General features: G+C 47.8%; 1 protein-coding gene across 1 annotated transcript in view; it reads left to right on the top strand.

Annotated features, from left to right (window-relative positions):
* Positions 1-10,080, top strand: part of ASPNAT (aspartate N-acetyltransferase) — a 35,368-nt gene extending 25,288 nt beyond the window's left edge. The window contains exon 3 of the mRNA XM_087726278.1: positions 7,654-10,080. Coding sequence (XP_087582404.1) covers positions 7,654-8,021 — 368 coding nt within the window. The 3' untranslated portion in view covers positions 8,022-10,080. The remainder of the gene's footprint in view (positions 1-7,653) is intronic.
* Positions 10,081-13,407: the final 3,327 nt, after the last annotated feature.

Below are 13,407 nucleotides of genomic sequence, written 5' to 3'. Positions count from 1 at the left end.
TTGGGAAAGAAGTTTGGCTTCTCATGGTCTCACCCAGGTTACAGCAGTAGATCTCCGGGGCCGCAGAAACACAATTACTTTCTGGGGAGACAGTAATCTCCCTCTCTCGTTTTGCAAGTGCAGCCAGACTTCCAAACTCCAACCCTTAAAGCAACTTTTCTCAACCTTGGGAACTTCAAGATGAGTGGACTTCAAGTCTTGCCGGCTGGGGAATTCTGGGAGTTGAAGTCCACCCATTTTAAAGCTACCGAGGTTGGCACACACTGCCTTAAAGAGCGAGCAAAACTTAATTAGGTTGAGTAAGTTATTCTATCGATTCAGAGCAATATAGTGCAGTTTTTGTATAAAAGCTAAAAGGACTTCACAAATCGTTTTCTACAACACGCGTTTCATCAAAAAATGAAAGAAACGTCCAGAAGATATGGTGACATTGTGGCTTTTCCTTTCTTAATTTCCACAGGAGCCTCAAGAATCGATCTGACCGTCTTCCTTCCGGTGGTTGGCCTGCAAAAGTCTCACTGCTTACAGGAAACATCCGGAAGACGGGACTTCTTCCCCTCAGAGAACAATCCCTGGCAGCCCAAAGGCAATGCCCAGGCGTATTATCTACCTGTCTGTCCGGTTCTTTCCCCCAATTGCAGCCACGTCAGTATCTTTGAAGTTCTTCTAATTGGCTTCCCTTTTGTATTGCAAAAATAAATGAAGTTTGTGGGGTTTTTTCCTAATGTTCCAGGTGGTTTGTGTATTTTGTCCTGGCCCCCTGCTTATTGCCCCAAGCCCCCAGCAGTGGGGAAAGTAGCCTTAGCCCCCCCCCAGAGGGAATCTCCCCCTTTTCTATTTGACCCCAATAAATGTCAGCACTTGCAAGCAAAACCCTTAACCTTCCCTCCACACACAGCCGTTATTATTATTATTTTATTATTATATATATAAATAACAACTTTCTTATTATATATATAAAATAACAACTTTCTTCAGCCAAAATTCCTCCCCCCCCTGCACATACATATCCCAAATACACCCCTTGGTAATTAGCTGACATTTAATTCCCTCCCCGAGAAGCCGGATCTCAGAAAGGCAGAGAGCTAAAAGAAAGAATATCCTTCCCGCGATGAAACCATTCGGAACTTAAGCCTGGCAAGAGGGACAGGCTGAAAAGCCAAAGGGAAGAGAAAAAATAAAGACAGGTAGTTAAATTAAGCAACTTTGCTCTGCAACGGCCTCTCACGAGTATTTGGCTTCCTCCAGGCATACAGAAATAAACACACGCTCAGACTTGGATAAGCTGCAGCATTTGGGGTTGGAAGGGAGTCTGCCTGTGGCAGGCGTGAGTGGCAAGGGATGTGTTGAAATAAAACGGGCATGTGACGGGAATAAACCTGCCAGGGAAGCTGGAAGCTGTCTTAGGGGGTACAGGAGATAAAATGAAAATAGTAGCCATTTATTTTTCATTTTTAACAGACGATTTGTCCGGCCTCCTTCTCCCATATGAATCTGCCTGCCGGAACAGATCGGATGGGATCCAGTCCATCTGTAGATCAGGGTTGAGAGAAAGGATCTTGGTGCTCTCTGAGCTTGCTTGTTTTCCTGCAGACATTTAATTACCCAGCTAGGTAACCTCATCAGTGCCAGCGATGATGCACCAGCAGTGATGATGTTACTGATGTTCAGAAAGCACCAAGGATCCCTCAGGATCAGGTTCCCTCCAAGCCACATCAAGAATGCTGCCTGACGGGGCCTGGGGCATTTTCTATCACAATATCCCCCCCCCCCGGTTGAATTCTGCCCTTCTCGTGTCCTTGCTTCAGGAGAGCCTTGAAGGCCCAGTTGCTCCATCAAGCCCAGAAGGGAGCCATGCTGGGACTGAAGGTTTGAATTTGGTTTTTTTCCCTTCTTCTTTTCTTTTTCCATCCTTTCGCTCCTGTGTCTGGCTTGTTTTATGGCTGGTTTATTTATTATTTCATAGTAGGTGTCTTTGTTTCCACTCGGTGATGTTTCTGGTTTTCAGAAGTTTCAGAACTTTGATTTGGGTTGGAGAGATTTCTCGCCGTAGACCAAGACATCTTTCTCTGATGTCATCCCTGCTTCAGTCTCAACTCATGGCTGGGCAAGTAGAATCCTCCCGGGCAAAGAGGCCTGCTGGCTGCCCGCTCTGGGTGCAAAGGGCAATGTCGCCCTTTGGCTCTGGGCCAGCAAGGTGGAATCAGCTGGGCAACCCCCTAGAGGTAGAGCTTCTCCAGGGTCCGCTTACTCCCCTGGCCCTGGTCCTTCAGGTTCTCCGGAGGTACCTCCATCGTTGCGGGAATCAAATGTGCCTCGTCTCCATGCTAACCGTGGATTCCCAGCAGCCTCAGACAGGGCTTGTTTTGGGGGTGGCAATGCAATGCCCTGCCAGACGCCCCGGATTCTGCAAGGGTAAGTTCCTCTGATTGCCCTCACAGCCTCTTTAAGTTGGAGCTTGAGAAGAGCAGAGTCACCTCAGCGTCACAATTATTCGACATCTCTGTTAAAAATAAATCTCCCAGTTCTTACTGCACTTTGGAGAAGGGCCTTCAACTAATACGGCCCTTCACTCCCCGTTTCTCAGGGGTGGGTCCTGGCTTTACTGCCGGTTCGCTCGTGCGTGTGCGTGCGTGCGCAGTTCAATTAAAATTGTTCTGCGCATGCGCAGAACTTAAAAACAAGATGGCGCTGGCGGCGCCAACTGGAGAACTGGTTCGGGGGCATGGCAGGCCTGGGTCACTGATGGTTCCAGCAGCCCACACCGCCATATCACTACCGGTTCAGCCGAACTGGGCCTGACCGGTAGGAACCCACCTCTGCCGTCCTTGGCAGGTCTTAGAGGTGTCGGCTGGACTTTACACCAAATTAGCTTTTTCTCTCTTGACCAGCAAGAGATGGAAAAACCACATCCCAAATTCTTTTGGCTCTTTCTGTGGGTTTCCTCTTTGCCATGATCTGTAAGCCAATCGGTTGGCCTCCATTTCAAACTAAATGCATTTCCTATATTCATTTGGTAATGCATTGACACATTATACATCGAACACACTGAATCATTGAATGCACAACACCAAAGGTTTTCAAAATGTTAAAAGTATCCGCAAGGCATTTTGATTAAGCCAACCAACGAATCTGTCAACATAAAGTTGCAGGCCAGCAAGTAGGCAGATAATGCCTACTTGCAAAGAATGGCAGGTTTGGTGGGTGATGCCAAGGTAGCTGGGAATGTTGGGTGCTTCATTGGGCCGCTCTGCTTTCTGCATTGGTTTCTTCTGCCTTCCTTCTCGTGAGCAGGGATCCCGGGCAGCCATGAAAAAGAAGGCTTGGAAGACCCACTTGGAGTGGGTCTGTCCTGGAGGGATCATGGATATAGCAGTAGCAATAGCAGTTAGACTTATATAGCGCTTCATAGGGCTTTCAGCCCTCTCTAAGCGGTTTACAGAGTCAGCATATCGCCCCCACAGTCTGGGTCCTCATTTTACCCACCTCGGAAGGATGGAAGGCTGAGTCAACCTTGAGCCGGTGAGATTTGAACCGCTGAACTGCAGCTTAGCAGTCAGTTGAAGTGACCTGCAGTACTGCACCCTAACCACTGCGCCACCTCGGCTCTATATCCCCTTATGTGCTTTGGTAAGGAACCCAGGCTCTCCTCGCCCACCTTAGAACATTCTTGAAGGAATTCCTCTGAGGTAGAACTTTAGCTGAGAAGTTGCACGCAGGAGAAGTCCTGTTTCATTGATGTCCTTGCCATGGACATAGGACAACTTGCCACAGCTAATTCTCCATAGAGGGACAAGAGTTACTCTAATGTCGAAGAAATGGTGGAATAGAATCATTAAAGAAAGGATGCAAAAGGAGGGACAGGATGAATGACAAAATAGAATTGTTGAGTTGTCTTGTGGCAGATTGTCGGGTAACAAGTTGGCCACAGTGAGTTGGCTATGGAGAGTTGCCCCATTCCAGCCTTGCCACCACTATCATTGAACCCCTGGCCACTTAATGTTCCTTGGGCCTTTGCAACCCTTTAGCCTCTCTTTCTAATCCAAACTATGGTCACATGGCATCAAAGTAATCCGAATCTGCTCTGAAAGGATCCAGTCATCATTCCAGAGAGTCTAAATCTCTTGGATCTTGGTTCAAAATCTCTCAAAGACAACTTCTGGGAATCAAGACTCATCTTGTGATGATCTCCCTCTTCAACTAATTAAGCCAAACTAGTTTCTTGGGATCAAAGGTGGATATATAGACATCATGAGTATGTTTCCAAGAATGGATCCCTTGACCTGCCCTTCCATTCAATGCGTGTATGCCACTGGCCACTCCTGGTGGAGTAACCAGAATGCTGCTCTCTGGCAAAGACCTGGCGGGACTTGGGCAGTGGGTGATTTTGGGTGTCATATTAGGAACAAGGAGAGAGCAATGAAATGTAAGGTGCATTTGTGGAATCAGGGTGAAGAGGAAGGCAGTGAGGCATTGACCCAGACAGAACGGGAAGAGACCAATATACCTTGTTTCCCCGAAAATAAGTCCGGGTCTTATATTAATTTTTTTCTCCCAAAGATGCGTCAGAGCTTATTTTTCAGCTAGGCCTTATTTTCAGGGAAATGTGGTACAAAATGCCCCCCTCTGGTTGATGATCTTAACTGGGGCTTATTTTGTGGGTGGGGTTTATTTTTGAGGTAGGGACCATATTACGAGCATCTTGAAAAATCATGTGGCGCTTATTTTCCTAGTTTGGGTCTTATTTTCGGGGAAACACGGTAACACAGATTCATTTTGCAAGTACCTCTAAGGGTGGGAATAACAAATTGGTTTCCAACTGAGAATCGTTGTCTATGGAAGTCCAGGCTGAAATGTCAGTTCGTGAAATACAAGCCTGTTTGTTTCATGAAGTTCTGTGATTATCTGTAGCACCGGGAATTCTTAGAGGACTGGCCTGCCAGTGAACTAGAGACGGGGCCCCTGCAGCTGGAAAACAGGTTGTTCAATGTTGATATCCCGAGTTAGGGAAGAATGTGGTCTAGCAGAAGAGAAATTCTAGGATGGTGTGCAAACTCTGAATCCGGCCAGCCTGGTGAGTGTTTATAGAGCAGTGGAAAGAGTGATTGAGTGGGCTGAGAGGTGTGGTCCCAGTTCTTAAGACGGGGGCTGGATCTTCCAAAAATACAGTGAATTCGGTCACCTATTTTGAGACCGGCTGTGTTCACATGAAAGCCAAAACACCTTAGTTGATAAGCTATTTCCCTCCCACTTCTGAAGTACTCTTTAACAAGTGACCTGTCTGTGTGTCTGTGTGTCTGTGTGTCTGTGTGTCTGTGTGTCTGTGAGCTGACACTGAAATTGTCTGTTCAAATTAAAATGGGAGAAGAGCAATAACTAGCCAATTGGCTCTGGTTTAACTTCTAGACCATTTGAGGGAATTAAACATTGCATTGGCCGCTTCAGAAATTATCACCCACTTTGAATCGCTAAGAGTTCCTTATCCTTCCCAATGTCATTCCACTCAGCGTAATTGTGAGTCTATGAGTCACAAACACACTTTGCCATCCCTGGAAGCTTTGTATCAAACTGTACAAAGACATGAATAAGGTACAAAGACTGAACAGCGAAGAAAATACCCCATTAAGTCATTAAAATGCCCGTTGAACCCCAGATAGTTTGAGATGGGAGGTGTCACTTCTGTTAAGTTTGGGATAAAATGCCAAGGAGAGGAAATCCATCAGAGGTGGCCTTTCTTTCCCTCGGCAGTCCTTCCTACCAGTTTCTCTTTCACTTATTGGCTCTCGAGATGATGGCCAGGAAGGAGGTTTGAGTTCCAGGAAGAACCAAGAGGAATGAAGTTTCATGTGTTTGCCAGATGCTCCCAAAGGTGCTTTTCCCACGAGGCAATGGGACTTCTTTTGCTCTTCCTTGAAGACCTTCACTTCTCAGAAGAACTGAAGAAGCTTCTTGGGTGAGAAGTGAAACATCTTCAAGGGGAAAAAAACCAAGGAAGTCCAGTTGTCTCTTGGGGGGAAAAAGGCATCTTCACAACAACCATGATCTGGATGACTGAGATTCCCCATAGACATATTTCCCAGGTGGTGATTTTAAATCAGAATGGAATCTGAGAAATAAGTCTTTTACCTAAACACTGCTGTAAAATATGTAATGCGTATGGACATGAATATATATGTAGGTATGTATGCGCATGAAATACCCTTACTGTGTGCGTCAGAGTCTTCTATTCAACTTACCTCCAGCATCACAACACCAAAATTTGGAAGCAAGCTGCCCATTTTCATAATTACATTTTTGTGGTTTTTAAAATCGGGGTTAAAAGTGGGAAGGTTTCAGCTCTGCTAGGCAGCAGATTTATTTTGCATCTAAAATCTGACCCTGGAGCTGGCTAACCGTAAGGAAGGGTGATAAAACACCTTTGATCTTATCACAAGAGCTCCTTTAGATCCTCGTAGGCCAAAAGAGGCTAAGAATTTCCATCTTTTCTCTGAAACGCAGGAAGTATCTGCTTGGCACTGCTAGAAGTAGCAATAGCCACAGCACTTAGGCTTCTATTCCGCTTCACAGTACTTTTATAGCCCTCTCTAAGCGGTTTGCAGAGTCAGCCTGTTGCTCCCCTAACAATCTGGCTCCTCATTTTACGCACCTCTGGTCAGAATCTAACTGCTGGCAGCCGGCAGAATTAGCTTGCAGTCCTGCATTCTAACCACTCAGCCACCACGGCTCTTCATAATGCGTATGCATAGTCCAGACTATTAACTGTTTCCTTATTTGCGTTGCTTTGTCTCCTCACCCTTGTCCTGCCTGTCTCTATTTTTGAATGTGGCGCTGGGCGAGCCAGAACGTGGCTGCCAACCTCCAAAAACCTGGGGCTCCCGTCTCAATTGCCAAAGACCCAAAGTCTTTGTAACCGAAATGGGATCGGTTGCAGTTCAATGGGTCCTCACAGGTGTCTAAAAGGGGACACCTTTTAGGTGAAAAAATAAAGGACAAAATAATGTGTCCAAACAAATTTTGCAGAGACTGGAACTTGCCCGTCATAATCATGGAAACTGATATCAGGCTGGGAAGAGGCAGAGAGTTGAGGGGAGAGCCAAGGGCTCGCTTGACCTTCCGAGCCACGAAGCCTCCTGGGGCAAGCAGCAAATGTCTGGGTGAGGTGAGGAGGCCCCCTTCGTGTGCTGCTTCATCCAGGCCTCGTGAGGTCGGGAATCCACTGGAGCTTTTTAAAACCACAGGTACCAAGCGACGGAGAACCGGCCTGTTTTCCCCGCAGGAGCTTCGGTGCTGCTTCGCAGGAGCGAAATCCTGGTCGAATTAAGACAGGCGTTCGCAAGCTCCTTTTTCACAGATGGCAAAGCTCACAAAACATAATTCATTTCCATTACTCAACACTTCCAATATTTAGACAATATATAATTAAAGAGAAAATGTTGTTTTGGATGTAGTGCAAGAAATGTTATAGGGAGGCGTCTGACAGGGTAATTTGGGGCTAATTGCGGTTTCTAAGGAGAACCTGCGTTGGGTGCTTCCTCCGTGTTGATGATGATGTTCAAAGGCAGGAGACACGCAAGAGAGCCTTCCAAAGACAGAGATGTATCTCTGGAGAAGGATCCGTTCCCTTCCCACTCAACCTCTGCTTTGTGCCAACAGGTTCCTGCTTCTGGGTGGCCGTGTTAAATGGCAACGTGGTGGGCATCGTGGCAGCCCGAGGCAACGAGGAGGACAACACGCTGGAATTGCGCCGCATGTCCGTGGACTCTAAATACCGTGGTAAAGGGATCGCAAAAGCCCTGGGTCGGAAGGTGCTGGAGTTTGCCGTGGTCAATAACTACTCCTCTGTGGTGCTGGGGACCACGGCGGTGAAGGTGGCAGCCCACAAGTTGTATGAGTCCTTGGGCTTCAAGCATGTCGGGGTGGTCGAACACTATTCTCTGCCTGGAATGACACATTCTATTCTAGAGCAAATGTTCTTCCAGCTTCGCTACCACCGCTATTGCCTGCAGCTGCGTGAAGAATGAGGGAGCCTCATCTTCATGGCGCCCCTCCCCAGAACCTCCTGGCCAATGTCTTGTGGGGGTTTGTGTCATGGTTCCTTTGCCACCTCTTCATTTCATGTTCTTCATTGGCTTCGTACGAGAGTCTCTGTACGAGCGAAGGGCCCGTCTTCTTCTTTTCTGAAGTGCTTGTAGGGCCATGGCGGCGCTAACGCTGGAGGGATGGTGGGCCTGCCCTTGGCCTGGCCTGGGTGAAGGTCAGGATGGACACGCTCCCTCACGCTCCCAGTCTTACCCCGGTTAACCTACATAAGCACAGAAAATGTCAATGCATAACAAGGCTGCTTGTCTGACGTGTGTTATAAATAATAATAACAATAATAATAATCTCCTCTCCCCCCTCCCCCAAGTATTAAAAAAAACGATACAGCTCAGCGCAAAAGTTTCATGTGAATGCATTTCTCAGTATTTTATGAAGTAGTATGCATTCATGTTGTCATGATATAATACCGGTTAATCATGCGGAAAGAAAATGTGAAAATCCTGCTTGCTATAATGCATGAAGAGGAAGTATTTGCATGCATTCAAACACACTATCAAGTAGGCGCTAATAATAATAATAATAATAACAATGCACTTTCTGGATGTCCCTCCCTGCTGCCCAAATTCTCAAGAATATTGGTGCATCTCACCCCCCCCCCCCCTGGGACTTGGTCCTTGGTCCTCGTTTTCTTCCTAAGCCAGCAAATACGAGCCCTGAGCCCAGTGTAACATATGTAAATTACTGAAATGTCAAATACACGAATGTAGATAGACTTTGAGGCCCCCTGCCAGATATCTCCACCCAGAGTGTTAATTTTCCTTTATTGAGGAGTTTTGTTTATTACGTTTGCTTAAACGATCCAAACTCTTTGCTTTTGCGGACTGGTTTCCCAGAGGCAAAATGGAGACTTCTGTTTCTATGGCAACACACCTGTACGCTAATAATGTGCACCAAATCTGAACGCTTGAGGAAAAGCAATATGCAGGAGAGAGAGAGAGAGAGAGAGAAGGGGGGAGAGAGAGAGAGAGAGGGAGTCAGCTGAAGGAGGCCAGGAACGCCAAGGCACCACTTGAATCCGTTGCTACTTGCTAGTGGGATAACAAAGATAGGAGAGCTGGCGTACAACGTCACTGCTGCTTTAACGATGTCACATTGGTGAGTTGTACAGCTCCATGCAAAAAGAGATGCAACGCAACAGAGATGCGGCATGCAGCTTCTTCTGCCTTGAAATACCAACCTCTATTTCAAGAAATGGCAACTTCTGCATTCATGACATCCGAATAGAAGCCTCGGGGTTATTGGCCCAGAAAGGCTCAGAGAATTTCTGGTTGCATTTATTTGGGGGGGGGGGGCAGCTGCAGGGCTGAGCTTGGTCAAAGCGGCTCTCCTTTAACATTTCCTCCGGTTGAAACAATAAGGATGGGAATTGGGCCGCCCCAGCCGAGTGGAGGGAGAAGGTCCCAGAGACGGATGGAGCCGAGAGCAGAAAGAACCCTGCCAAGCCCGTCCTCTGGCATGTCGAGGGAGGAGAGAAGCTGCGTTTCTGTTCGGTGACAGGGAGACTCTGTGTATCTTGCTCTCAAAAGGAGGAATGGGTGGGAAGAGAGCAAAGTGAATTCTCCTCACTTCAGGGCCCCTGGGGAGGAGCCCGCAGCCCCTTCCCCATCGCTGTGCTTCCTGAAGACCAGCCGTAGCTCCATCCTTACCAAGGAAGGGCACCGGTGATGGGAGGGGGGCTTCCTCGTTGCTCCCACCCACCCCTTCCTCAAGCGTGGAACCACTTGGACGGCGAGGCCCTTCAGGCTGATGACCAAATGGAGGGAGAAGGAAAGGTCTCCAACAGGCTTCTCTGCTTCACTGGTGACTGACGGTGCCAGGAGCTGAAAACAGCCAGACCAAACTGTGTCCCAGCAATAAAACCCCTGATCAGATACTAAAGACGGACTTGATGGACAGAATGTGCTTATTGGAACCGAGCGTGTGTGCGTGCGTGTCTTGATGTAGAATGTATTTTTTTAAAAAAGAGGAAAAATTCTATGCTGTACATTTGAAGCTCCTCAAAGGTCTACCCTTGGGGTGGGGTGCGGGTGGGTGGGGGAATGTAGGATAGAGGTGTATAGTGTACAGAAATTAGTACGATATTTTATAGCTGTTTTTGGTGATTACATTAAACTGAGTAACCCAGAGGAATATTATAAAGTGTTAGGGGGAAAAAAGGGAAAAGGAGGAAATGCTTGTGCCTTTTATTTTATTTTTCTGTTCCTTTTGTGTTCTTCTGTCGTCCTTGCACTAAACGGCTTCTGGAGAATGAATAGTTCTGTCTAGCCTAATTAATTGGTACGAAGAAAGTGGAACGTGGCCTCTGTGGACTGCCATAGGTTTTCATTCAGGCACTTTAAGAATGAGGATGGTTTCATGCTCCAACCGGTGGAGTTTTCCTCCTCCGTCGTTGGATAATCCATGCACCAGACAGGGGAGTCTACTCCACAAGACCTTGGCTGAACTGTCGCTGCACGATAACCTTTTTACCGTTGCCTCTGGCGCAGATGGGAGCATCCGAAAATACATGGGTTTGGAAGCGTTGCTTCTGCGGCTTCTGCCTCATTCATTCAGGCAATGAGTCGAACGCCAAGGGATCTCTTGCCCAGCTAGTTGTATCCTCTTTCCACTCCCTTTAAATTGCAGGCACATCAGCCAAGGGCTGACAGGAAACACCCTTGACCCCCCCCCCCTCCCCTTCCTGGCCTCCTCCTGTAAGGTCTCACCTTGCTTTCCCACCCACGAGGAGCCCACCAGGGAAGAAGCATGAAGTCTCTGCTGGGAAGGAGTGAGGGGAGTCTGAGGATTGCCTGTTAAGGAGAGCTTGGAAGATGGATGGGACACACTAGACTAGGTGGGGTTTTTACATAGAAACCAGGATTCCAATGGAGACGGATGGGTAGCAACCTGAAAGGAGATGCTGGGAGGGGATTGCGTAACATTCAAAGAGTGGCCGTATCTTTCATCTGGGACTAGTGGGAAAGATATATATTTCAGTATAAATCTAGAGGGAACAAGATGCTATTAGGTGGCTTTTGCCTTGGAGGGGAAGAGAGATGCAGGAAAGGAAGTTTCCATCAAATCTCCATCAATGGAAGGAAGAGGCCCCAGATGGAGATGGGATGGAGATGGGTGTTTAGAGCATTTCGCAGCTATGGAGAGAGCATGCTAAGTGCAACCAACTGAAAAACTCCAGTGAATTATCCAGCTCCATCTGCGTATGCTTTCATCTTCAACCTGATTTTTTTTAAAATATGAGGTCTTCTGTTTTGGAAGAGGCCTTTAAGAGAGCTAAGCCCATTTACCAAACCCTTTTCCCAGTTGAGAGCACAACCAACAACAGCTTCAGTCTAGGCTGGTGGTGTGATTCCATGCGTCCTACCTCACAAACAAAACAATCACATTCAGTGGACCTGTTTCCAGCCAGCTGCCCCTTGATTCCATGACTCTCCCTGGCATCAGCAACACCGCGTTTTCAAGGGACAACATTTCCCATGTATTACAGACGCCTGCCTTCATAGGACTGGCTTTAAAGCAGGCAGGCTTCTCCTTGCAAACGCTGCAGATATTTTGGGGGGTGGGGTGGGTTGGAGTATAGACCCCCCCCCCAATGCGGTAGGGGTCTTGGGCTGCTCTTTTCAAAAGAACTTGGTGTGAGGCCTGGCACCAATTCCTGGGCTGATGGGGAGCAGAGGCAGCTGTCAGTGTAACCCCAGGCCTGACTGAATGGGGCTGATTCTGAGCCAAATATCTGGATTCCTCCCCCCTCCCCAGATTCCTGAGTAATGCGGGCTTTCTTGCTGCCTCACTTCTCCAGCTTTTGCTTGGAAATATCCCCCTAACCTCAAAACTGAGCCAAGCTGCTGTTTATGAGGATGATTTCACTGCGGCCAGAGTGTGGCCCCCGCTTTTTATGGGCTGCAAAATGATCTCTCTTAAACTTGGGTTTCTGCTATGAGTAAGGAAGGCTTTTTTCCTTTTACATCATGGCTTGGAGCAACGGGGCAAGGAGTTCTGGCACTGAAGCCTTTATCACCGAGGTGGCTGCCTGGAGGGTGGGGGGGGACTGTCAATCAAAGCAGCCACAGTCCTTCAATCAGAGACCCACCACAGGCGGGGCAGCAGATGGAGAAAAGGGGCTGAGCTTTGATCTCGTGGTTGAGGCCACCTATCTCGGCTTCCGTGGCCCCTTTCCCACCGACCTCTCTGCTTTATCAGGTCGACAAAATGCTTCATTGTTGAATTCATCAATACTTAATCTCCCAATTGAATTCTTCCTGGAACTTATTGCATTATGGAAATTTAACTTAGAAAGCCGAGGCTCTTATGCCAGCCTCCACGGAGTTTCTAGGGCTCTCGTCAGCTGCATAATTCCAAAATCCTCCTGCAGGTAGATGTGTTTTTGCTTCTGCCTTGCATTCGGGCATATGGAAGCCAGCAGTTGTATCCTTGGGAATATTTTCTTTGTGTCCTTTTTATGGGCTTCAGAAGATGCACCAATTTACAGAAGCCACATGGATCTTTTGGGGAAAGGCATTTCATAATAAGGGAGGCTCCTCGTGAAGCCCCTCTCTTCAAATCAGCCGTATCCTTTTTTTGGAGACACAGAACTTCTTCAGACGCCCTTTCCGGCTGCCTCCGCCCGTGTGTGCAATCACTTCTGGGCTTTCTGTGCAAGTGCTTGGCCGCTGCAAAGCTCCTATGTGGCATCCTGGGCACTGACTCACCCAGAGGGGTCACCCAGAGGCCAAGAGCGTGAAGTGCTTCCGTCCACAGAAATGACTCCCGGAAAAAGGGCTGTGAACATGGACTAAAAGCTCCATTAATCATGCCCAGTGGACGGTTCAGGAGCTCTTGAGGGCTTCTGAAACGTTTCACCAGCTCTCTCTTTTCTTTGGATGAGGGGCTTATCTACCACTTGCTCTCAAGGTGAAAAATGCCCCCCCCCCCCACACACACACGTGGCTCGAATCTCACACAGTGGGAATACCTTGAGTCTCTCCTCCTCATCTGTTGTGGGGGGGGGGGTAGCGCCCTTTTCCAAATACTTGAGAGGGATTTCCAGCCTTCCCTTAGCTTGATGTCTTTTGTCCTCTTCAATGTCTAAATCTAGACAACCCCCCCCCCAAGGAGGAGCCTTCTCCTACGACCTCTAGCAAAAACACAGGCGTTTTCTACCTTTCGTCTCCCAGAACCTTTGCTGTCATCATGTGTGACATATCTGAGCTTCTTCCAAATTGGATCTCTCAGGATTCTGCTGAAACTGTCGCCCCACTTTTAACTTCGCTTCCTTGATCCAGGATGCCCCTGATCTCCTCTGATGGCGGT

Source organism: Thamnophis sirtalis, unplaced genomic scaffold (assembly GCF_051295495.1).
Source record: "Thamnophis sirtalis isolate CommonGarterSnake01/CBP01778 unplaced genomic scaffold, rThaSir2_p1.2 scaffold_12, whole genome shotgun sequence".
NCBI lineage: Eukaryota > Metazoa > Chordata > Lepidosauria > Squamata > Natricidae > Thamnophis > Thamnophis sirtalis.
This window is presented reverse-complemented; position numbering and strand designations above follow the sequence as displayed.